General features: G+C 41.9%; 2 protein-coding genes across 3 annotated transcripts in view; one reads left to right on the forward strand and one right to left on the reverse strand.

Moving 5' to 3' along the window:
• The window catches only part of LOC106603167 (AMME syndrome candidate gene 1 protein-like), a 33,643-nt gene extending 27,941 nt beyond the window's left edge, over positions 1-5,702 (forward strand). Inside the window, 1 exon segment of the mRNA XM_014196477.2 lies at positions 201-5,702. Within this exon segment, the coding sequence (XP_014051952.1) occupies positions 201-315 (115 nt within the window). The 3' untranslated portion in view covers positions 316-5,702.
• A 1,901-nt stretch (positions 5,703-7,603) lies between these two features.
• The window catches only part of LOC106603168 (transmembrane protein 164), a 54,387-nt gene continuing 34,853 nt past the window's right edge, over positions 7,604-27,137 (reverse strand). Inside the window, exons 4-6 of one of the 2 annotated variants that reach the window (XM_014196478.2) lie at positions 16,471-16,549; positions 12,029-12,129; positions 7,604-9,173 (exon numbers count right to left, since the gene is read on the reverse strand). In XM_014196478.2, coding sequence (XP_014051953.1) covers positions 8,970-9,173; positions 12,029-12,129; positions 16,471-16,549 — 384 coding nt within the window. In that variant the 3' untranslated portion in view covers positions 7,604-8,969. The remainder of the gene's footprint in view (positions 9,174-12,028; positions 12,130-16,470; positions 16,550-27,137) is intronic. The other variant, XM_014196479.2, reaches the window with a different exon arrangement.

The raw sequence follows: 27,137 nt of genomic DNA on the forward strand, positions 1-27,137 counted from the left end.
GAATATGTGACTGGTGCATAATTACTGTAGGTGACCCTCCCAAAGCCCACCCTGGTCCTGTTTGCCACCGTACCTCCAGGGAGATCAGTGACCGATTACTGCTAGATCCATAGCAGCATTAGGAAGTAAAGATTGTAGTGCCGCTGCCAGGTAAGTTGGGGTAACTATGCCTTCTCTAACTTCCCTCTCCTCCTGCTCAGGTACCGTAGCGAGAAGATGACGAAGAGCTATGCGGAGTACATCGCCCACCGCCAGCACCATCACTATCAGAATGGCATCGGGCATCCTCTACCCCCATACAACCATTATTCCTGACAGCGAGCCGCATGACCAATCACTGAACCTCTCTGCGGACCTTTTCCCAGGAGAGCCCGCCCCCTCCTGGTCTAGCTATCTCTACTACTGTACCATTTTATGATGATAGTTTCCGTTGCCATGTTGACGCTCTCCCAGACGTTGACGTGGCAACGGGTGGCAAAATAAGCATAAATTGATAACGACGAGAAAAAACATTTTTTCCCCCCTTTTTATCCTCCTATTGATTTAGTTTTTGCAGCATATATATTGATATCTATAACCCCTTTCGTTCATATTTTTGACAAGTAAACGAATACTAGATTTTCTTAAACTTTGATTATTTTCAAAGAATCCTAATCAGGTTTTTGATTCTGTGGATGGAAGCAAGTCATATATGGTGGACTAGTCTTGCATAATGGTATATGCTCATATTTTGTATAGGCTTTTCTACAGTGTTCCCTTCTATTAGGAATATGTGTTTTTCTGTTGATTCCTTTCTTAGTAGCCTGATTGACATTGTGTGTATCATGTAGCAAGCCATCAGCAGTTCTGGAAGGTTGCATCGTTTCCTCAATTTTGCGATTCCTCTCAAAAAAGTATTGACTGTTAAGGTTGGTTTGGCCTTTTGTAAACCGTTGTAGTGATGTAATTGAGTAGGTGTTGGGACTTGTATACCCAAGATTTTACATTGTGGGGTTGTGATGCCACACAAACAATATTAGCTGGTCTTTATTGCGTTACCCTACAAAACCTGTTTGCTTTTCTGTGTGTGGTTAGCCGTTTGTGAAGTGCACATCTGACAGGACATTGAAACTGCTAGATTAAATTAGGAATAGGATCATGTCAAAATATTTCCCACCATGCTTGACAGAGCCGTTCATTTTCACCCGAGTGCTCATGGTGTTTTTGATAAACACTTCTAGACTTTATTATTTTTTAATTGAACCTTTATTTAACTAGGCAAGTCAGTTAAGAACAAATTCTTATTTACAATGACGGCCTACACGGGCCAATTGTGCGCTGTCCTATGGGGACTCCCAATCATGGCCGGTGGGGATACAGCCAGGATTCGAACCAGGGTGTCTAGTGACGCCTCAAGCACTGAGATGCAGTGGCTTAGACCGCTGCGCCACTCTGAAACTTGAATTGAATTTGTCCGGCTACAGTTGTTATTTTCCCCCTCTCATTAAAACTTGAGAAATGTATGGAGGAAGCCATTTTAACTTCAAATTAGGTTCTGTTCTTTGTCATTGTGAATCAGGCGAGGAATGAATGTGATCTACAGGGCTGGAGGATGTGGTTGGGTTGGAGAGTTGACTGCGGAGTACAGATAAATAATGATCCAAGTCATTGACCTCTGAGAAAAAGGCCTTCATCCTGTTATTCCATGGCAGTTAGTTTGAGAGGAAAAACCAATGAATGAGACTTGAGTCTAGTGACGGGCACATGCTAAAACTACTAAAAGCCATATTCTCTTTTTAATGCATGCTTTGTAAGAGTGGTCGGCTTTTGCTGTTTGCTTTTCTCCCCTCTAATAAGTAACTTCTCCGTGTTTACTTCCGCTACGAGTCAACTTCCGCTACGAGTCAACTATATTCTGGTGGCTTTGGTCCCAAAAGTTGTTTCCCCTTCGATTGTGCTCTGTGCTTGGTCCTGGTTAGGAATCTGGGCCTGTGAGACATTATCTGGCCTTTCTCTAGTTACTCTGTGGACATGGGTTAGCATCAAGGTTTGAACTCCTTTGTCCTGTTTGTGTCCTCCTCACCTCCACTGGTTCGATACCATTTTAACTGAAGCTCGTGGCCACAATGACACTTAATTTAGCTTGATGTAATCAATGTTTACATCCACATATGTTACATGCTCGATGACTGCCCGGTTGCCATAGATGTGCACTTTCATGTGCTCTCGTCAAACGTTAGGAGCTGCTGTGGAGGCTACTGGACTGAGTAGCTAGCTAACGTTAAACCCCTGGCTCTGATCGTCATCGGTTGAGTTGTTCAAGTCACCCCTCCATTAGTTCCTCTTCATTACATGCTGTTGCTGAGGTGCTTGCTGTTTTCAGGACGAGTTACTCCCCATCTCTGTGCCACTAGAGACCATGCATAGGTTGTTGGTCTGTCTTGTCAGCTGGTTTGCAGCAGCTTTTGGCTGAGTTGGTGGGAACCGATGCAGAGGGAACTAGAAAAGGGTGGATCAAGCTGCATTTAGTCAAACTCGACATAAAGAGCCAGGGCTTTTAAAGGAGCAGGGAAGACATTTCCCCTCCCCCTCAAAGTATTCTTCATTGTCAGTCACATCCACGTCCAGTGGTTGGTTTGTTTTAACAAGTGTCGTTGAGGGTTATCTCGTGACCTCTGTGTAGTGTACAGGATTTGATTTGTGTTTTTTGTGGTGACTGACAGTTTTGAGGGGTGCTTGTAAAAAAAATAAACATATTTTCGTAACAGCCTTTACCAACTGACAGTAGGGTAAATCATTTAATTTAATTTTTATATGCAAAATGTTAAGGGCTTTTGGCACTCCATCCACAGTAACCCGAAATGACCCAGATTTCAGTTGTGTTGCCTTAACGAATGATTAAATAAATGTGGACCGGTAAAATGGTGTTCCTCTGTCCCGTACTGTACTGGCGTCTAACCCCTGACCTCAACCTACAGGGCAGTGAAGGTGAACCGGATTCACCCTCGGATAGACACATTATCGTAGTGGGAGGCAGATGGGAAACTTTTGTGGTCAGACAGGCTACTTCATTAATATAGCCCAGTGTAGAAGTGGTTCAGATGATGTGAAAATAAGCTAATCTCACCTGTTCACTGTGGTTCCCTGCTCAGAGATTGGATGACCTTTCCATCATATCCTCTTGGGGTCAGGGAGCTGATGCCTCAGACCATGCTGCTTAGTAATATTGACAGGACAAATTGGCCTACTTAAAGAGAGATTTTGGCCTTGTAGTTTGTCACAAAAACAGTTTTCAGAGAACTGTGGGAAAAGCTATCCTTGCTGCTGAACAGTCAGGTACCCATTTTCTGGTCCATTAAATACAGCACAACCTGAACTTTTTCTGGTCATGCTGCAAAACCAAGTCCACCGCTGTCTTTTACATGCTTGCCGATTTTATATGTATACACAAATGCAATCCATTCTGTTGCATGTGTGTATGTGTATAAAACATGCAGAATGGTTTAATCCATGACATGCTTGATCTACAGCGTAGAGACTCGTATAACTCGTAAAAATAAAATATATTAAAAAAATAAAATGGTGCTATTGGACCTCGTGTTGGGGCGGTCGCGGGTTTCGTGACTGGTCATGCGGACTCATCGATCATATCCGACTTATTATCCTTGATATATGCAGATCTGTTCAACAGGTGTTTTTTCCCTACCAGTGTAAGTCAACACCCTGCAGGTTTGAAAGGACAAGAAGTCCCAACTAATCCCCCCTCCTCGCTTCTCTACCCCCAACTCCCTGCCTCATGGCCTTGGGGTTAAAGGTGAAATCTGTCGTTCAGTAGATGGTGTCATCAGAAGAGAACATTCTCTCCTGCGCTGGGACAGTAAAGAGTTGGAGTGAACAGGGCTGTCACCCCTGATACTCCATCGTAGGCCCTTTCCTTGCCCAGCCCACGACTGGATGTTCCAACAACACTTCATGTTTTACCTCTCTGTGTTAAATCATTTTTACAGCTGTCCTGTACCCTATACTCATCCATGGGGTTGATTAACAGCTTAAAGGAAAGGTTCTGACTGAAGGCTCTTACCAACTCCCTCAAAGGAAGTCCAGCGTTTTAGCCTTCTTCAATATTGCCATGCATGTACAGTAAGTCTCTATAACAGTGGTTTCTTTAAGCTAAAGGCCATGTTGCGACTTGGCTGGACGTGAGGGTGGGTTTAATGGGCAGGTTTAGTGACAGCTGGACGAGTGATTGCTGACGTCATCAGGATGCTCACATAATTAATGTTTGACTGAGACCATTCGTTATCATTAATGTATATCAGGGGAGCCTGGTAGGAGGAGCTATTGGAAGACGGGCTCATTGCAATAAATGTAATGCTGTCAAACATATAGAAACCACGTTTGACAATGAGCCCGTCCTCCTATAGCTCCTCCCACCAGCCGCCTCTGAAGTATGTTACTTTCACATGGAAATGACTGAAAGTTGTCATTTTTTTACCTCAAGTCAAGATTCATGAATACCAGTCAAATGTGATTCTGACTGCTCATTTGCAGCACACCTCTGCCCATTGTTCATACTGACACAACTAGGATAATGTTAAAGACAGAATGTCATTTGGTTCCATACCAGGGTTTAGGGTTTAGTCCCAGCATTCCTTGTATGCATATATCTTTGTTGAATGCTTAAGCTCATATTACCTTTTGTATGTTCGACCGAACCAAAGATGCCTCTGGCCACGTCCACATGCTGCTCTTCAGGCCTGGCTTCCTGTCCTTCCAAAAAACACCCCTGCAAGAGACAAAATGACTTTTCTGTCTGTTTTTCTTTTTTGTACGATTTCTAACTTGTCTTTTGATTTCTTTAGCAACTGCTTATTCAATGAATTTTTGATTCTGTTTGAAGCCTTACCAGGCATCAAGGATAGTGAAATTACCTGGTTGGACAGTTTATTTTGTCACAGATTTTTTCATTATAATTTGTGCAACAAAAAATAAAACCCCATAGCGTGCCTCCTAGATTTATGGGTTTCTATGTGTTTTTTCCTAAAGACCAGCAGTTATACTTCATATATAAAAGATGAGTTTCTCTTTTTTATGCCATTAAAGATGAAAAAGCCTCTTTTCTTTACTCTGGACCCAGTAGCTGCACTGGAATACAATCGCACTGATATACAAATGAATAAAACTTTTATAAGAAAATGTACTTTAAGAAAAAAAACTTTTTTGTACATCAATTATTTTCAAAAAAAAAATATTTTGGATCTAGTTTCTAAATTAATTGTGGTTTTCTATGTTCAGAAAATTAGACACCAAGTTGAGACATGTTGCTGTGCAGAGTGACAGTCTCTGCTGTGGTGGCATGACAGGATGTGGGGTTGCCTGGCGTAACCCCTCACACCCACCTTTTATTTCTATTTTTGGTTCACTTTAGTAACTTGAAAATGTTGATGGAATAATATGAACTGGGAAATAAACGACTTACCTTTAGAGCTAGATCCTTCCCCATTGAATTGCTGTTAGTGTGATGAAACGTAATGGGCATTTATGATAGTATGGCATAGAAAAAAATTACCCACCCCCAAAAAGTGTGTGGGGGGGGGAAAAAAATCGTATATATTGATGGGTTATCAGTGGGTATGTGAGCAATGGCTGTGGAGATGTAGTTAAACATTTACCTTAAAATCATTTATCCAATAAAACATTTTAAAACCAAGTGAAAAAATAAATTGTGTGTGCATGTTTTGTGTAATGGGTGTTTTGTTATTACAATCCAACATGGAGTTGGAGCTTGATTGAATGTTATACAATACAAGGTTATTTACAGCTTGGATAATACTAAGTCCTTAGTAATGGGAAGGAAATTATATTGTTGGTGGTACACATTGGTAGAGGTGTTCTCCCTTACTATATAAATCCAATGAATTATTTATTAGTTCCTGAGCTACTGAGAAGACCATTTAAGGACAGATATCACATTTATTGTCAATATAGCACATTGCACATCCAACCCAAAAAGTGTACAAAAGTATACCGTATCCCTTGTTTTTGTAATGTGTACTGGTAAGGGAACACAAAAATCCCTCATTACAAAATGGGAGCAATCGAAGTGATAGGGATTAGGAAATTGTATTTAAAACCCTATTAAAACAGATACTTCCCTTAAAACAGGGGTTCCCAATGACTCTTCTAAAGTAGAGCTATGCAGGTGATACATTAAACAAAAGTATGTGATCGGTTATATAGGATGTCTATATTGGGATAGATATATGAACTAAAATTGGGCTGCCCCTTAAAAATAGCCAACATAGAATGTAGTTTGAAGTGTAATGTATAGAACATTTGATAGAGAATTGACGTTACACACACATTTCATCCGCAACCTTGATATGCCCTATGAGCAATAAAGGCTCTCTTCAATCTGTATCACTGAAGTCATATGTAGCGTTTACCGCTAACTCAGGAACATTGCCTTTACATTTCAATCACGCTGTAATGCCGAACTTCCGCAATACGGATTTAATAGAGCCCTAAATCCCTTTAATGAATCATCTCTACCTTTCAGATCCCCCTCTCGACAGGCACAGGACATCGCTCCTCTCACCCTTCTGACAACCGTGCTGTATCCAAATACCTACAGTGCATTCAGAAAGTATCCAGACCCCTCGACTTTTTCCACATTTTGTTACAGCCTTTTTTTGTAAAAATGGATTAAATAAAACAAATCCTCAGCAATCTACACAAAATACCCCATAAATACAAAGCAAAAATGTTCGCACATTTAAAATAAAAAAATAACAGAAATAACTTTTACATAAAGAATTCAGACCCTTTGCTATGAGCTCAGGTGCATCCTGTTTCCGTTGATCATCCTTGAGATGTTTCTACAACTTGGGAGTCCACCTGTGGTAAATTCAATTGATTGGACATGATTTGGAAAGGCACACACTTGTCTATATAAAAAGGTCCCACATTTGACTGCATGTCAGAGCAAAAACCAAGCCATGAAGTTGAAGGAATTGTCCGTAGAGCTCAGAGACAGGATTGTGTCGAGGCACAGATCTGGCGAAGGGTACCAAAATATTTCTGCAGCATTGAAGGTCCCCAAGAACACAGCGGCCTCCATCATTCTTAAATGGAAGAGGTTTGGAACCACCAAGACTCTTCCTAGAGCTGGCTACCCAGCCAAACTGAGCAATCGGGGGAGAAGGGCCTTGGTCAGGGAGGTGACCAAGAACCCGACGGTTACTCTGACAGAGCTCCAGAGTTCCTCTGTGGAGATGGGAGAACCTTCCAGAAGGACAACCATCTCTGCAGCACTCCAGCCACTCCTCAGTAAAAGGCACATGACAGCCCGCTTGGAGTTAGCCAAAAGGCACCTAAAGGAGACCATGAGAAACAAGAATCTCTGGTCTGATGAAAACAAGGTTGAACTCTTTGGCCTGAATGCCAAGCGTCACGTCTGGAGGAAACCTGGAACCATCCCTACAGTGACGCATGGTGGTGGCAGCAGCATGCTGTGGGGATGTTTTTCAGCAGCAGGGACTGGGAGACTAGTCAGGATCGAGGGAAAGATGAATGGAGCAAAGTACAGACAGATCCTTGATGAAAACCTGCTCCAAAGCACTCAGGACCTCAGACTGGGGCGAAGGTTTACCTTCCAACAGGACAACGACCTTAAGCACACAGACAAGACAACACAGGAGTAGCTTCGGGACAAGTCTCAGAATGTCCTTCAGTGGCCCTGCCAGAGCCCAGATTTGAACCTGATCAAACATCTCTGGACAAACCCCAAAATAGCTCCCCATCCAACCTGACAGCTTGAGAGGATCTGCAGAGAAGAATGGGAGAAACTCCGAAAAATACAGGTGTGCCTAGCTTGTAGCGATATACCCATGAAAACTTGAGGCTGTAATTGCTGCCAAAGGTGCTTCAACAAATTACTGAGTAAAGGGTTTGAATGTAAGGGGTCTGAATACTTGCAGAAGGCACTGTAGGCATTTGGATACAGCACAGTTGTTATTTTTGTTTTTATTTAATAATTTTGTAAGAATTTCTAAAAACCAGTTTTTGCTTTGTCATTGTGGGGTATTGTGTGTAGATGTATTAAATCGTTTTTTTCATCAATTTTAGAATAAGGCTGTAAGCTAACAAAATGTGGAAAAAGTCAAGGGTTCTGAATACTTTACAAAGGCACTGTACATCAAGATACCTTCCTGTAATTTCCCCTCATCCATAATGATCCAACAGGACAGACACTTGTCTGCATTGTCTGTAAAAAGGCCCCTTACATTCTATCTTTCACCTCTGCAGTTTAGTAAAATCAGTGATGGAGAGATGGGACAAAGATGCAGGAGCCCTCTCATTTCTACCACTTGATCCAGCGAAGACGTGAGGAACAGGTTTCTCCTTGTCAGCAGAGGCTGTGACCACCGATATGACAGAGACCGCTGCATCACAACCGTTACTCTTCTAACAAACAAAATATCACAAAGTGATGGCTTTTACAATGGATTAAACATGTCAAAGATAATGTTATCTTAAATACAAACACAAAATGGCAACTTGCCCCAAACCTGGGCAAGCACAAATTAAGAGTTTAAAGTGTACAGTAAATGACAATTCAGTGATATGTGGGTTAGCCCCATTTTTCTGAACATAACTACAAAAGGCAACTTTAGAAATAAAAAAAAGAGTAACTTTAAGAAACATGAGTAACTCATGTTCAGGAAATCTGACCAAAAGAAAAAGCAAATCTCCCCTGGCCAACCACACACCAATTACTACCAACTCCAGCAGTCTTCCCATCATGTGTGCATGCAAGCCAACCCTAACACAAAAATAACTTTCATTTACCCTGAAATGCCTAATTCTTTACAGTAAAAAAAAAAAAGGTAAGTGGTACAAGATGCATTAAAAATGTTGATAGAAAATCCCAACATAAGAACAGGCATTGGATTTAAAAAGGCTACGTCCGTGTGAGTCTGTCGGTCTGTTCAGTCGACCTTGCTGCGCAGTCTGGCGGTGTCCAGCAGGTACCTGCAGGTGGGGCCGGTGTGGTAAGAGAAGAGGGTCAGAGCCTTCCCATGGACCAGGGTCAGCAGGGTCTGGTGACCCGCAGCCCAAACCCGGTACCAAGGCCCGTAAAATGGGTCAGAAACCGCTGGACACAACATGTTATTCAGGTTGACCTCGGTCATCTGGGAAGAGGGAGAGAAAAAGACAGAAGTGAGAGACTAGCTAGCAGAAACACAGAGGCCTTGCTTGGTGTTTGCTTCATTCGTGACTTCAGTCAGGCTATAAGAGAGCAGTCACCTGTGTCACACAGCTCATTTGTCATGCTAGTGTGTCATGTACAGTGCCTTCAGAAATATTTACACCCCTGGACTTACTCCACTTTGTTGTGTGACAGACGGGTTAGAAATCTATTTTAATCCCATCTACACACAATATCCCATAATGACAAAAATGTACACAAGTATTCACACCCCTGAGTCAATACATGTTAGAATCACCTTTGGCAGCGATTACAGCTGTGAGTCTTCTGGGTAAGTCTAAGAGTTTTGCTCACCTGGATTGTACAATATTTGCACATTATTTTTAAAATTCTTCAAGCTCAAAGTTGGTTGTTGATCATTGCTAGACTGCCATTTTCAAGCCTTGCCATAGATTTTCAAGCCGATTTAAATCAAAACTGTAACTAGGGCACTCAGGAACATTCAATGACGTCTTGGTAAGTAACTCCAGTATATTTGGCCTTGTGTTTTAGGTTATTGTCCTGCTGAAAGGTAAATTTGTCTCCCAGTGTCTGTTTGAAAGCAGACTGAACAATGTTTTCCTCTAGGATTTTGTATGTGCTTAGCTCTATTCTGTTTATTTTTATCCTAAAAAACTCCCTAGTCCTTGCCAATGACATGCATACCCATAACATGATGCAGCCACCAACATGCCTGAAAATATGAAGAGTGGTACTCAGTGATGTGTCTCCTATTACAGCCATTAAACTGTAACTGTTTTAAAGTCACCGTTGGCCTCATGGTGAAATCCCTGAGTGGTTTCCTTCCTCTCTGGCAACTGAGTTAGGAAGGACGCCTGTATTTTTATAGTGACTGGGTGTATTGATACACCATCCAAAGTGTAATTCATAATTTCACCACGCTCAAATGGATATTCAATGTCTGTTTTGTTTTTGTACCCATCTACCAATAGGTGCCCTTCTTTGCGAGGCATTGGAAAACCTCTCTGGTCTTTGTGGTTGAATCTGTGCTTGAAATGCACTGCTCAACTGAGGGATCTTACAGATAATTGTATGTGTGGGGTAAAGAGATGAGGTAGTCATTCATAAATCATGTTAAACAGTTATGTTATTATGTGACTTGTTAAGCACATTTTTACTCCTGAACTTATTTAGACTTGCCATAACAACAGGGCTGAATACTTATTGACTCAAGACATTTCAGCTTTTCATTCTTTATTAATTTGTAAATATGTCTAAAAACATAATTCCACTTTCACATTATGGGGTATTGTGTTTAGGCCAGTGACACAAAAATCTCAATTTAATCCATTTTAAATTCTGGCTGTGTAACATTTTTGGGAGGAAAAGGTCTGTGTGAAAATACTTTCTGAAGGCACTGCATCTTTACTCAAGTACATCACGCAAACTCTCTCTCCATCCAGCATCATGTTTATGTTGAATCCTCTTAAATAACTGTCATGCACATTCTATGTTTTATCTTACTTTACTGCCTGTGTCCTGTACAATGCTGTATCAATTAGGGATGCACATTTTGGTCAATTCTGCTGCCGACTAACCGACCCTCATTAACTTGTCAACAAACGGTATAAAAATGTCCAAAGAGTAAAATGTGACCAACAGAAAAGACTATGAATGTATACAAGGAATAGACATTTTTCATTAAGAGCTTTAAGCTTTGTTTTGCCTTCAATAGACTGAACTGCTGTTTGTGGTGCACCAGCTGTTTGCGGATCTTGCATGTTAATGGAAACATGCAACAAGAGCAAGCCTATCGTCTTACAGTCAAAAGGCTATAGCCTGTTATTGAACATGCAACGGCTGTAACGAAGCAGCTAATAAAACGTACATTTTCAAACATTTATCAAAATGCAATTTGCGGGAAACAGTTCTTAACAGCGCATCTAATTATTATTTAAAAAAATATAGTTTATTTAACTAATGCGAGTGGTTCCCCATATGTGACAGATATCGTCTAGAAACGTAGAAAATAAATAACTAGGATGGTAATATGACTAGGACTGTTCCTTTCGCTTCAGGACAACAGAAGAAAGTTGATATGAAAACCAATAGAACAGGAGAGAAAAGCTGGTTAAATGGCATAAGGAAGTCTTTATAAAATAATTGCTCCAAATTTCTATGGTTGGATTTTGGCTAGACTACTTTGAAGCAAGGTAAGACATTCCTCATTATTTGAAGTAAATTAAAACGTTCAGGTTCCAAACAATTCGAGTGCCTGAAGCTCCCATTGTAAAGTGGTGGGTGACGCGCTGACAGCCTGCCTACCGTTGACTATAGCCTCTGCACTCGAATGGAGAATGGGAGGCGCACTTTAATTACCAGTTGAGATTGAGAAATAGTAGCTCTTAAAATCGTGACCATCAAAATAGTTAACATGCGATTGCATTTAGAATTGTTATGTGCAGAGGTCTGTGGTACTTCAGTACTTCAGACAAGTGATGGGCCATTCCAATCCTCAAACTAAACTCTGTATGCTGTGCGCATGTGATAAGATACATGACGACTAACGACAATACACACGCGTTAATTTAAATTCCACTAAATGATGCAAATTTCCCTATAGAGGTATGCACGACCAGTCAAATGTACTTTCGGCAGCTAAACATTTAATGGTTAACCTCCCTAGCATCAATATATGATCTATGTCTGTAGGGTACAATCTTGTCAACATCCTGTATTTCTGTGTCATGTGCCTCATGTTACTGGCCTCTCCTTTAAGAGCGAGGGGAGCCGTTTCACCGAGTGTCCAGTAGAGGGCTCCCTCAATTAGTCTCTTACCAGGCCCAGGCCCTGCAGGAACAGGAAGTGATAGAGGAACAAGATGCCAGTGGAGAGGATAGCCCACCACATGTCCCCTAAGGGCTCCGGCTTGTACACACCTGCAGTGGGAGAGAATAGACAATGCATGAACATTATACAAAAAACACAGAGCTGAAGATCCAGTTATGGATTGCTTTCAGTTTATTGGCTGGGAGATTAAATCACCATTGGCATTCTTACTCCCCCGTCAAAGAATGCAGCTGGTAGTGGACCTTTTTCTTCCAGAGACCATGCTTTCCCACTTTGTTCAAAACCAGTGCTGACTAGGGATGGTGGTGTCTAGCTTGTTTGCTGTTTCACAAGCATAATCACATGGAGCCTTTGCATTCATGAGGCCCTTCCTACCCCATAGATCCCCATGTACCCCTCCTCCTCTCTCTGGGCCTGTGGGTGTCTCTCCAACAGAGGATTGATTGAAAACAGGTCCATGTGTTGAGGCATTTTTCCACCCCTGTGCTCTAGTCGAGACAGAGTCAATTAAGTCCGGGCCAGAGAGAGACAGCCCAGCAGCACAGAGCCAGGAACAGAGTGGAGGGGTGGAGAGGGGAGGGGGAGCTGAGGGAACAAGCCCTCCATTCATTGTTCCCTCGCTTGCTCTCAACCCAAAGCCCAGTGGACTAGATAGCACTCTGCCATCACAATGCACAGAGAGCCAGTACAGACACCCAGATACACAGAGATTCCTTATCACAGAGTCATCATGAGCTTGGCTAGGACTCTGAGCTCTCTCTTTGTCTCACTGCCATTTCACATCAGCCATTGGAGCAGAATGCATAGACATGGAGTTCCCCTCCCTGCCTTTGGGACTCGGGGCACAGTGACTCACAAATTCCACTGTATAATTGACAGAGCAGTATCCTATCAAATACAGATGTTGCCACTAGGCAACATGAAGTCATAGCCTACTGTGAACTCCTCTACAGTACAGATATGGGCTTGGTTGTACTGTAGTTGTGTTGTTTAGCTCACCTCCTCCCAACTCTTTGGAAAGCAACTTTTCATTTATACATCTAGTACACAGTGAAACTGCTATGACAGCCCACCCCTATTGTTTAGGGATATGAATCCTTCCTTATGTTCAAAGATATGTTACACGTGTATGATACGGACTTGGTTGTTCCAAATTTGTATGAATCTGTTAGGAGCCAGGGTGTGAATTTGCTAGGAGCCAGGGTGTGAATTTGCTAGGAGCCAGGGTGTGAATTTGTTAGGAGCCAGGGTGTGAATTTGTTAGGAGCCAGGGTGTGAATTTGTTAGGAGCCAGGGTGTGAATTTGTTAGGAGCCAGGGTGTGAATCTGCTAGGAGCCAGGGTGTGAATCTGCTAGGAGCCAGGGTGTGAATCTGCTAGGAGCCAGGGTGTGAATTTGTTAGGAGCCAGGGTGTGAATCTGCTAGGAGCCAGGGTGTGAATTTGTTAGGAGCCAGGGTGTGAATTTGTTAGGAGCTAGGGTGTGAATCTGCTAGGAGCCAGGGTGTGAATCTGCTAGGAGCCAGGGTGTGAATCTGTTAGGAGCCAGGGTGTGAATCTGCTAGGAGCCAGGGTGTGAATTTGTTAGGAGCCAGGGTGTGAATCTGCTAGGAGCCAGGGTGTGAATCTGCTAGGAGCCAGGGTGTGAATCTGCTAGGAGCCAGGGTGTGAATCTGCTAGGAGCCAGGGTGTGAATCTGCTAGGAGCCAGGGTGTGAATCTGCTAGGAGCCAGGGTGTGAATCTGCTAGGAGCCAGGGTGTGAATCTGCTAGGAGCCAGGGTGTGAATCTGCTAGGAGCCAGGGTGTGAATTTGTTAGGAGCCAGGGTGTGAATCTGCTAGGAGCCAGGGTGTGAATCTGCTAGGAGCCAGGGTGTTCGTGATGTTGTCCATCTTCTTTCAAGCGGTCATAGCAGTTACATTTGAAGCAGTTTAGCTTCTTAACTGTATTGGAGAGAAATAGTAAATCACAGATCGAGAGCTCGTTCAATTCTCTTTGTTCAAATTGTAGTCCAGGCTTTTGTCGTCAGTTGGGGAGCTAATTTGAACATAGGCCACCATAGTCTTTTCTTCTGAATTGTTGTTAGGTAAATGATTACTCTTTTTCATAACCATATATGTTCTGCTTTGATGTTAAACATCTTCAAAAAAAATTATGGCATGTCAACACTGGTGTTGAGGCCATGCACAGAACAGCTAGCTGGCAGGCATATTCACTGTCATTTCAACCTCTCCTTGTTCCAGTCTAACCCCACATTTTTTAAGATTACCACCATCATTCCTGTTCCCAAGAACTTTAAGGCTTCGTGCCACAATGTCTACTGCCCTGTAGCACTCACATCTGTAATCATGAAGTGCTTTGAGAGGCTGGTTATGGCACACAACTCCATCATCCTAGACCCACTCCAGGGAGTAGTGCGTACGCCCCAGTACGTCACTGGGGCCAAGCTTCCTGCCAGCTAGGATCTCTATACCAGGCGGTGTCATATCAGGCCCTAAAAATTGTCAAAAGACTTCAGCCACCCTAGTCAGAGACTGTTCTCTCTCCTACCGTACGGCAAGCGTTAGCGGAGCGCCAAGTCTAGGTCCAAAAGGCTTCTTAACAGCTTCTACCCCCAAGCCATAAGACTACTGAACAGCTATTCAAATGACTACCCAGACTATTTGCATTGCCCCCCCTTCTTTTATGCTGCTGCTACTCTCTGTTTATTATCCATGCATAGTCACTTTACCTACATGTACATATTACCTCAATTACCTCGACTAACCGGTGCCCCCGTGCAATGACTCTACTGGTACCACCTGTATATAGCCTCGTTACTGTTATTTTACTGCTGCTCTTTAATTATTTGTTACTTTTATTTTTGATTTATCCATTTTTTACTTAACACTTATTTTTCTTAAAACTGCATTGTTGGTTAAGGGCTTGTAAGTAAGCATTTCACTGTAAGGTATACACCTGTTGTATTTGGCGCATGTGACAAATACAATTTGATTTGAATTTGCATACCGCCCAAACAGATCCAATTGCACTTCCACGGCACTCACCCACATAGATAAGAAGAATACCTATGAGAGAATGCTGTTCATTGACTACAGCTCAGCGTTCAACACCATTGTCCCCTCCAAGCTCATCAAGCTTAAGACCCTGGGACTAAACACCTCCCTCTGCAACTGGATCCTGGACTTCCTGCCGGGCCGACACCAGGTGGTGAAGGTAGGCAACAACACCTCCGCCACGCTGATCCTCAACACGTGGGGCCTCACAGGGGTGTGTGCTTAGTCCCCTCCTGTACTCCCCATTCACCCACGATTGCGTGGCCACATTACTCCAACATCAAGTTTGCTGGCTACACAACGGTGGTAGGCCTGATCGCCAGCGACGATGACACAGCCTACAGGGAGGGAGGTCAGTGACCTGCCAGTGTGGTGTTGTAACAACAACCTCTCCGTCAGTAAGACCGAGGAGCTGACACACGCGTGAGGAAGGCAGGTTCAACAGGTTTGGCATGGGCCCTCAAATCCTCAAAAAGTTCTACAGCTGCACCATTGAGAGCATCTTGACTGGCTGCATCACTGCTTGGTATGGCAACATCACCGCCCTCGATTACATGGTGCTACAGAGGGTGGTGCGGTCAGTCCAGTACATCACTGGGACCGAGCTCCCTGCCATCCAGGACCTCTATATCAGGCGGTGTGAAAGGAAGGCCGGGAAAATCTCCCGCCAGACTCCAGCCACCCAAGCCATACTGTCCTCTCTGCTTCAGCACAGCAAACGATACCGATATATCAAGTCTGGCACTAACAGGCTCCTCAACAGCTTCTATCCCCAAGCCATAAGACTGCTAAATGGCTAACTAAACAGCTACACAGACTAAGTTGACCCTTGTATTTCATTTTTGCACTGCACTCACAGGGCCCTACACACGTACGCAACTGACACACACACACTCACTTCATCATTGGTCACACACACTCACCATATCTACCTCTATCATTCCAGTATCCCTGCACATTCTACCTATGGTACTGGTACTGACCCTGTATAAAGTATGCTTACTTACTTTCTCGTGTTCTTATTTTTATGTGTTTTTGTTCTACCTTGTTAATTTATAGTATTACATTGTTATTGATTACTGCATTGTTGGGTTTATAGGTTGCAAGAAAGGCATTTCAATGTACTTATGTGTGTGACCATAAAACTTGAAACTGGTTGCAAGAATGGCATCTCTACACTAGATGGCAGTCTGTCAGTTTTCCCCAGGTCTCCACCTCGGTCAGTGCAACAATCTCACAACTGGGAGAAGGGTTTCGATTGGTTGAGTTAAGGTAGCAGTGATGAATAACTCGAGATGGTTTCATTTCTAGGGAAGCACCCATGGAATTGAGACAGAGCACAGAATTCCATAAGTGCAAAAGAAGATGGAACGTACCTCCTTTCCTGAAGAGGTATACCGGCACCAGGTAGAGCATGGAATGCTGAATGTAGTAGACCTCCTTCTCAAACGGAAGCTGAACACAGACAAACAGAACAGAACAGATCGGTGTTCAGCATCTACATGAACATCAGCTTCATTTCAGCATATACACATACATGAGTGTTTTCCTTACTACAATGAACGTTAAACATTGTCCTCCTCCTGCAATTGACATTGTTTGGCTATGGAAATGTTTGAAAGCACAATTGGATCAAAACATGGCTGGTGTTTAGTCTGTGAATAAAAGTGGCGTTCTGGTTTCAGTTAGGCTAATTTCCATTAAAAACAAGAGAACCATTCCCATAGGCATCAGAGTGTAACAGCTCTGTAAAATGGCCAGCTAGCCTTAACAGTAAAAAGATGTGAGTGAGATTGTGGCTGGAGAGGAAATGAGGTGTCTGTGTAAAGCACAGAAAACCCACAGGCTATACACCTTCTAGACCAGGGGTAATAATCCATGCTGCTGCAGGGCTGCATAGTCTTACAGTTAATCACATAACAAAGCTATTCTTTACACTAAACACAATCAATTCCTGTCCATATGGTGACTTCTCTTAATGCATTACATCTAGGAGGAAATAAAGAAAGAAAACACTACGACCATAGATCAGCGGTATTTAAAGTCGGGGAAACTTTACTATTCTAATATTTTTTTAACAAATAATTAAAAAGCACAGATTATTGTATGGGACAATACAAAGGTTTTTGAGATTTTTTTTTTTCTTCTTATAACTGAGTACACGTATTTATTGGTTTCTTTTTATTTTGATAACAGATTAAAATGTAATGAATTGAAGGTTATTTGTTGATGTAAAAATCTAAAATTTGTCATTAGATTTGGGGTGGGGTCAGGAGAAATTCTTGTGGGGGAAAAAAAAAAATGGGGTCCCCGCTAAAAGAAAGTTAGAATACCACTGCCTTAGGTGATCGGTTATGACCTTATCGATGTCTGTAGCGTAGACACAGAACTCTCCTCCAGCCTGCAGACAGACGGGTGTGTGTGTGGAGCCTCAGTGTTGGTCAGGGGTTCCTGAGAGTTGCAGGTCACGTTCTGCGGTTACTGGGCCAACACAAACCCTGCCTGCCTGCCAGACAGCAATAAAAGGAGGTAGGAATTGGTGGCCACAGACCAAGAGCAGGTTAAGGGAACTCAAGTGTACTGAACAAGGCCAAAGTCACATAATAAGGCCTTAGTTATGTAAGTAGCCTTTGTCTTTACTGTTCAATTCCCCTCTCCTATACATGAATTACAGTTGACAGCATGGCTGGAATCCTTGACTTGAGACATTCGAAGGGTGCATTTACTTTCTAATAAGACAAATCTTCTGAATGAACTAAAACAATTCAAAATGCTTATTGCATATGAGAATGACTAAAAATCGCTCCAAACTGGACGCCACAGATGAACAACCTTCAGGAAATAAAACTACATTTCATTCGGGTATTGTGAACTGAACTAGCAGAATGTGTTGTACGATCTGGTTATTTACCACCATGTTCGCTTTGGTTAACTATTAATAACTTAGTTAGAAATAAAGTATACAGTGCCTTCAGAAAGTATTCACACCACTTGACTTTTTCCACATTTTATTGTGTTACGGGATGAATTTAAAATTGGCCTACACACACACACATACAACCCCGTAATATCAAAGTGGAATTATGTTTTTAGAAACTTTTACAAATGTATTAAAAATGAAATGCTGAAATGTCGAGTCAGTAAGTAATCAACCCTGTTGTTATCGCATGCCTAAATAAATTCAGGAGTACAAATTTACTTAACAAGTCACTTAATAAGTAGTGTGACGACCCTCCCACTGTCTGCCGAATTCTCTCTTTGCTCTTGTTTTCCTTATTAGGAGGTCGGTGGGCGTAGCCGGGAGGGTCATCAGCGAAATGGGACACAACTGGGCTCGGGTGTGTCCTGGTGATAAATACACCTTTCCCTCATTCATTGAGGAGACTCACTCCACGCAGACATACAGTTGGATTTTGGTTATGGCATTTTTGTAGCCGTTTTGTGTGTTTGCTTTGGCACCTCTCAACACCCCTCATTATCACATTTATGCACGCAACCACTGACTTACACTACTGACTACACACCCCATTGTTACTTGTTAACTTTAAATTAATAAACACATTTGTTATTTGTTTATCTCCACGTTGTCTCCTTTTTGTTACGGGCTACAAGCCGGTTTGTGACAGTAGCATGGACTCACTGTGTGCAATAGTGTTTAACACATTTTTATTAACTACCTATTCTCTGTACCCCACACATAAAGAAAATGTTAAGGTCCCTTAGTCGAGCAGTGAATTTCAAACAGATTCAACCACAAAGACCAGGGAGGTTTTCAATGCCTCGCAAAGAAGGGCACCTATTGGAAGATGGGTATACATTTTTTTTTTTTAAAGCAGACATTGAATATCCCTTTCATCATAGTGAAGTTAATAAATATACTTTGGATTACCCAGTCACTACAAAGATACAGGAGTCCTTCCTAACTCAGTTGCCGGAGAGGAAGGAAACCGCTCAGGGATTTCACCATGAGGCCAATGGTGACTTTAAAACAGTTACAGTTTAATGGCTGTGACAGGAAGAAACAGGATGGATCAACATTGTAGTTACTCCACAATACTAACCTAAACAACAGAGTAAAAAGGAAGCCTGCACAGAATAAAAAAATATTCCAAAACATGCATCCTGTTTGCAATAAGGCTCTATACGGCTCCTGAGTGGCGCAATGGTCTAAGGAGCCGCATCTCAGTGCTAGAGGCGTCACTACAGACTCTGGTTTGATTCCAGGCTGTATCACAACCGGCCGTGATTGGGATTCCCATAGGGCGGCGCACAATTGGCCCAACCTCGTTAGGGTTTGGCCGTGGTAGGCCGTCATTGTAAATAAGAATTTGTTCTTAACTGAGTTGCCTAGTTAACCTTTTACATCTAGACGTTCCGCTAGCGGAACACCTGCTCCAATATCCAATGATAGGCGTGGCGCGAATTACAAATTCCTCAAAAATACAAAAACTTCAATTTTTCAAACATATGACTACTTTACAGCATTTTAAAGACAAGACTCTCCTTTATCTAACCACACGGTCCGATTTCAAAAAGTCTTTACAGCGAAAGCAAAACATTAGATTATGTCTGCAGAGTACCCAGCCAGAAATAATCAGACACCCATTTTTCAATCTAGCATATAATGTCACATAAAGCTAAATGCAGCACTAACCTTTGATGATCTTCATCAGATGACACGCCTAGGACATTATGTTATACAATACATGCATGTTTTGTTCAATCAAGTTCATATTTATATCAAAAACCAGCTTTTTACATTAGCATGTGACGTTCAGAACTAGCATTCCCACCGAACACTTCCGGTGAATTTACTAAATTACTCACGATAAACGTTCACAAAAAACATAACAATTATTTTAAGAATTATAGATACAGAACTCCTCTATGCACTCGATATGTCTGATTTTAAAATAGCTTTTCGGTGAAAGCACATTTTGCAATATTCTGAGTAGATAGCCCAGCCATCACGGCTAGCTATTTAGACACCCACCAAGTTTAGCCCTGACCAAACTCCGATTTACTATTAGAAAAGTTTGATTACCTTTGGTGTTCTTCGTCAGAATGCACTCCCAGTACTGCTACTTCAATAACAAATGTTGGTTTGGTCCCAAATAATCCATAGTTATATCCAAATAGCGGCGTTTTGTTCGTGCGTTCAAGACACTATCCGAAGTGTAAATAAGGGTCACGCGCACGACGCATTTCGTGACAAAACATTTCTAAATATTCCATTACCGTACTTCGAAGCATGTCAACCGCTGTTTAAAATCAATTTTTATGCCATTTTTCTCGTAAAAAAGCGATAATATTCCGACCGGGAAAGCGTGTTTACGTACAAAGAGAGAGAAAATAACAGCATGGGATACCCTCGTGCACGAGCCTGAGTCTCATAGTACTGTGACCGGCCACTATCCAAACGCGCTAATGTGTTTCAGCCAGGGGCTGCCTCGATATCATTCCCATGGGAGCCGTAGGAAGTGTCACGTAACAGCAGAGATCCCCTGTATTGGATAGAGATAATCAAGAAGGCCAAGAAATGGTCAGACAGGGTACTTCCTGTACAGAATCTTCTCAGGTTTTGGCCTGCCAAATGAGTTCTGTTATACTCACAGACACCATTCAAACAGTTTTAGAAACTTTGCAGTATTTTCACGGCCAGATAAAAAAACGTACCCGATTTAATCTGGTTACTACTCCTGCCCAGAAACTAGAATATGCATATAATTAGTAGATTTGGATAGAAAACACTCTAAAGTTTCTAAAACTGTTTGAATGGTGTCTGTGAGTATAACAGGCCAAAACCTGAGAAGATTCCATGCAGGAAGTGCTCTGTCTGACAATTTGTTGTCCTTCTGTTACATCGCTATCACAGCATCTGTGCTGTAACGTGACACTTTCTAAGGCTTCCATTGGCTCTCTAAAGCCGCCAGAAAGTGGAATGGGGTGTCTGCTGTCTCTGGGCAAAGTATAGGAGCAGAGTTTGTAAGTGGTCAGCCTGGGGACAGTGAGACTGGAGATGTGCGGTCACGAGAACTCGCCATGTTTTTCTTTCTCTCTTTGAATAAATACAACATTGCCCGGTTGGAATATTATCGCTATTTTACAAGAAAAATAGCATAAAAATTGATTTTAAACAGCGTTTGACATGCTTCTAAGTACGGTAATGGAATATTTTGACATTTTTTGTCACGAAATGCTCTCGCTCGTTACCCTTCGGATAGTGACCTGAACACACGAACAAAACGGAGGATATTTGAACATAAATATGGATTATTTGGAACCAAAACAACATTTGTTGTTGAAGTAGAAGTCCTGGGAGTGCATTCTGACGAAGAACAACAAAGGTAATCCGATTTTTCAAATAGTAATTCTGAGTTTAGGTGACCCCGAAGTAGGCGGATGTCAAAATAGCTAGCCGTGATGGCCGAGCTATTTACTCAGAAAATTGCAAAATGTGCTTTAGCCGATAATTCTTAAAATAATTATGTATTTTGTCAACGTTTATCATGAGTAATTTAGTCATTTCACCGCAAGTGTTCGGTGGGTATGCTAGTTCTGAACATCACATGCTAATGTAAAAAGCTGTTTTTTGATATAAATATGAACTTGATTGAACAAAACATGCATGTATTGTATAACATAATGTCCTAGGAGTGTCATCTGATGAAGATCAAAGGTTAGTGCTGCATTTAGCTGTGGTTTGGGTTTATGTGACATATATCCTTGCTTGGAAAATGGCTGTGTGATTATTTGTGTCTATGTACTCTCCTAACATAATCGAATGTTTTGCTTTCGCTGTAAAGCCTTTTTGAAATCGGACAATGTGGTTAGATTAACGAGAGTCTTATCTTTAAAATGGTGTAAAATAGTTGATTGTTTGAGAAAATTGAATTGTGGTATTTTAGTTGGTTTTGTATTTCGCGCCTTGCGGTGCCATTGGCTGTTGGCTAGGGGTTCCGCAGGCGCTAGCGGAATGTCTGTCCTCAACAGGTTTAAGAGACTTACCCAGAAAGACTCACAGCTGTAATCAAATGTATTTATAAAGCCTTTCTTACATCAGCTGATGTCAGAAAGGGCTGTACAGAAACCCAGTCTAAAACCCCAAACAGCAAGCAATGCAGGCGTAGAAGCACAGTGGCTAGGAAAAACTCCCTAGAAAGGCTGGAACCTAGGAAGAAACCAAGAGAGGAACAACCATATGAGGGGTGGCCAGTCCTCTTCTGGCTGTGCCGGGTGGAAATTATAACAGAACATGGCCAAGATGTTCAAAATGTTCATAGATGACCAGCAGGGTCAAATAATAATAATGACTGCCAAGGTGATTCTAATTCTAACATGTATTGGCTCAGGAATGTGAACAGTGGTGTAAAGTACTTAAGTAAAAATACTTTAAAGTACTACTTAAGTCGTTTTTTGGGGGGTATCTGTACTTTACTATTTGACAAATTTTACTTCACTACATTCCTAAAGAAAATAATGTACTTTTTACTCCGGACATTTTCCCTGACACCCAAAAGTACTCGCTACATTTTGAATGCTTAGCAGGACAGGAAAATGTAGTCTAATTCACACACTTATAAGGAGAACATCCCTGGTCATCTCTACTGTCTCTGATCTGGCAGACTCACTAAACACATGCTTCATTTGTAAATAATGTCTGAATGTTGGAGTGTGCCCCTGGCCATCTGTAAATAAAAACAAACCTAGAAAATGGTGCCGTCTAGTTTGCTTAATATAAGACATTTGAAATGATTTACACTTGTACTTTTAATACTTAACTATATTTTGGCGATTTCATTTACTTTTGATACGCAAGTATATTTTAAACCAAATACTTTTACTCAAGTAGTATTTTACTGGGTGACACTTTTACTTGAGTCATTTTCTATTAAAGGTATCTTCACTTTTACTCAAGTATGAAAATTGGGTACTTTTTCCACCACTGGGTGTGAATACTTAAGTAGATAGTGATTCATTTTCAATAAATGTGAGGAAGGGTACAAAAACATTCCTGCAGCAATTAAGGTCCTCAAGAACACAGTGGCCATCAGTATTAAAATGGAAGAGGTTTGGAACCACCAAGACTCTTCCTAGAGCTGGCTACCCAGCCAAACTGAGCAATCCTAGGAAGAAGAGCCTTGGTCAGGGAGGTGACCAAGAACCCAATGGAACCTGACAGAGCTCCTCTGTGGAGATGGGAGAACCTTCCAGATAGACCTGGCACCATCCCTATGGTGAAGCATGGTGGTGGCAGCATCATGCTGTGGGGATGTTTTTCAGCGACAGGGACTGAGAAACTAGTCAGGATTGAGGGAAAGATGAATGGAGCAAAGTACAGAGAGATCCTTGATGACCTGCTCCAGAGCACTCAGGACCTCAGACTGGGGCGAAGGTTTACCTTCCAAAAGGACAACAACCCTAAACTCACAGCCAAGACGGTGAAGACCAAGACAACGCACAAGTAGCTTTGGGACAAGTCTCAATGTTCTTGAGTGGCCCAACCAGAGCCCGGACTCGAACATCTCTGGAGAGACCTGAAAATAGATGTCCAGCGACACTCCCCATCCAACCTGACAGAGCATGAGAGCATCGGCAGAGAAGAATGGGAGCAACTCCCCAAATACAGATGTGCCCAGTTTGTAGAATCATACCAAAGAAGACGTGAGGCTGTAATTGCTGCCAAAGGTGCTTCAACAAAGCACTGAGTAAAGGGTCGGAATACTTATGCAAATGTGATATTTCAGTTTTTGCTTTGTCATTATGGGGTATTGTGTATAGATTGATGAGAAAAAAACAAGTTCATCCATTTTAGAATAAGGCTGTAACGTCACAAAATGTGGCAAAAGTAAAGGGGTCTGAATACTTTCTGAAGGCACTGTAACTCCTTATGGACACGATGACACTAAATCAAACCCCAGAACGTCTAGATATGATGTGTGAGTGAGACCATGCCCCATGGGAAGGAGAGAGAGAAAATGGATGTTTCTCAATATGCATACTACAGTGCTCCACACTCATGCGCGGAGGGCATTCTCCGAGGACGTTCTTGTGAGGATGAGAGTGTGGAGAAAGCATCAAACATTTCATTTGAGAAGCATGCCCACTCCTCCTACTGTATTACCTCACGCTGCACCTCCCATTCACTGTACCTTCTTCCAGCCAGGACAATGGCAATAGAGACGAACCAAGATATACACAAAGCAAAAGTTATTTCAGAATTATCAGCTAGCCTTTGCCTTGATGACAGCTTTGCACACTTTTGGCATTCTCTCAACCAGCTTCACCTGGAATGCTTTTCCAACAGTCTTGAAGGAGTTCCCACATAAGCCGAGCGCTTGTTGGCTGCTTTTCCTTCCCTCTGCGGTCCAACTCATCCATCTCAATTGGGTTGAGGTCGGGTGATTGTGGAGGCCAGGTCATCTGATGCAGCACTCCATCACTCTCCTTCTTGGTCAAATAGCCCTTACACAGCCCGGAGGTGTGTTGGGTCATTGTCCTGTTGAAAAACAAATGATAGTGGGACTAAGCACAAACCAGATGGGATGGCGTATCGCTGCAGAATGCTGTGGTATCCATGCTGGTTAAGTGTGCCTTGAATTCTAAATAAATCACTGACAGTGTCACCAGCAAAGCACCCCCACACGTCCTCCTCCATGCTTCGCGGTGGGAACCGCACATGCAGAGATCATCTGTTCACCTACTCTGTGTCTCACAAAGACACAGCGGTTTGAACGAAAAATCACAAGTTTGGATTCATCAGACCAAAATACATATTTCCACCTGTCTAATGTCCATTGCTTGTGTTCCTTGGCCCAAGCAAGTCTCTTCTTCTTATTGGTGTCCTTTAATAGTTGTTTATTTGCAGCAATTCGACCATGAACGCCTGATTCACGCAATCTCCTCTGAACAGTTGATGTTGAGATGTGTCTGTTATTTGAACTCTGTGAAGCATTTATTTGGACTGCAATCTGAGGTGCGGTTAACTCTAAAGAACTCATCCTCTGCAGCAGAGATAACTTGGGGTTTTCCATTCCGGTGGCTGTCCTATGAGAGCCAGTTTCATCATAGCGCTGGATGGTTTTTGCGACTGCACTTGAAACTTTCAAAGTTCTTGAAATATTCTGGTTTGACTGAGCAGGTCTTAAAGTAATGATGGACTGTCGTTTCTCTTTGCTTATTTGAGCTGCTAAGGAAAGAAATTCAACAAATTGACATTTAACAAGACAGACCTGTTAACTGAAATGCATTCCAGGTGACTACCTCATTAAGCTGGTTGAGAGAATGCCAAGAGTGTGGAAAGCTGTCATCAAAGCAAAGGGTGGCTAATTTGAAGAATCTCAAATATAAAATATATTGTGATTTGTTTAACACTTTTTTGGTTACTACATGATTCAATGTGTGTTATTTCATAGTTTTGATGTCTTCACTATTATTCTACAATGTAGAAAATAGTAAAAATAAAGAAAAACACTGGAAAGAGTAGGTATCCAAACTTTTGACTGTTACTGTATTTCTCTGCACACTTTCCGTTGAAGCTTGCAGCAATGCACGCTTCAACATATATGTACATACGGAATATGCATTTGAGAAGAGCCCTCCGTGCGCCGTTTTGTACGGTAGTATGTATTTTGAGAAACACCCAGTGTGTACCTCACTGTGACGACACTCCCACTCTGTCTGCCGTATTCTGTCTCTTTGCTCGTTTTCCTTAATAGGATGTCGGTGGGCGGAGCCGGGAGGGTCGTCAGCGAAATGGTACACACCTGGGCTTGGGTGTGTCCCGGGATAAATACACCTCTTCCCCATTCATTGGGGGGACTCTCTCCATGCAGACAGTGATAGATTTTGGTTGTGTCATTTTTTGTGGCCGTTTTGTTTGTTTTGGCACCTTTCAACACCCCTCATTATCACATTTATGCACGCATCCATTCACTGACTACACACACACACACACACACACACACACACCATTGTTAATTGTATTTAGTTTACTTCTGTTAATACATATATTATGTTATTCCTTATCTCCACGTTGTTTCCCTTTTTGTTACGAACTTCGAGCCGGTTTGTGACACACCAAAATAGGACAGGAACCAAGCGACTGAGTAATGAATCTGAGACACTTCCATAACCATCTGACCTGATGGTATTCTAAATAAATAGCATTATGTACAAGTTCACTTCCAATCAAATCCTCAAACCTACAGGAACTGATCACAACACCTCTAAAAACATTTACATTACATTTACATTTAGCCTGTTGGGGCTCGGGGGCAGTATTGAGAAATTTTGAAAAAAATATGTGCCCATTTTTAACTGCCTCCTACACCAACTCAGAAGCTAGGATATGCATATTATTAACACATTCGGATAGAAAACACTGAATTTTCTAAAACAGTTTGAATGGTGTCTGTAAGTATAACAAAACTCATATTGCAGGCAAAAACCTGTGAAAAATAGATTTAAAAAAATGTGAATTTTGTGACTGTACTATTTAGTGTCATTGTTTTATAGATACCATAGTGAGAAAGGATTCATTTCGCAACACCTACGGCTTCCACTAGATGTCAACGATCTTTATAAAGTTGTTTGAAGCGTCTATGATAAACAGAGAGCAAATTAGAATGCAAGGAAGTTGACATGTCGTCACTTAATTTTTTTGCGCCTGCGCATAAATCTGAGAAGCGTGAGTTTGTCATTAATTGTTTATCAAGACATAGGATAGGTTGTGTGAAAATATTACTGATGTTTAACGTTAAAAATGGACCAAAAGATTAATGCTAAACAACGTTTGACATGTTTGAACGAACGTAAATAGATTATTTACTAGTTTTTTTTTAGCTTTTCGGCGTGATTTTACAACCCCCCCCACCATGTTTTGTGGGAGCATAATGAACGCTAACTACTTGGTGTTATTTGGACATAAATTATGAACTTTGTCAAAAGAAACCACATTTGTTCCGGACCTGGGATTCCTGGCAGTGCCTTCTGATGGAGATAATCAAAGGTAAGGGGATATTTACAATGTTATTATCGATAT

The sequence above is a fragment of the Salmo salar genome, chromosome ssa04, assembly GCF_905237065.1.
Source record: "Salmo salar chromosome ssa04, Ssal_v3.1, whole genome shotgun sequence".
Taxonomy (NCBI): domain Eukaryota; kingdom Metazoa; phylum Chordata; class Actinopteri; order Salmoniformes; family Salmonidae; genus Salmo; species Salmo salar.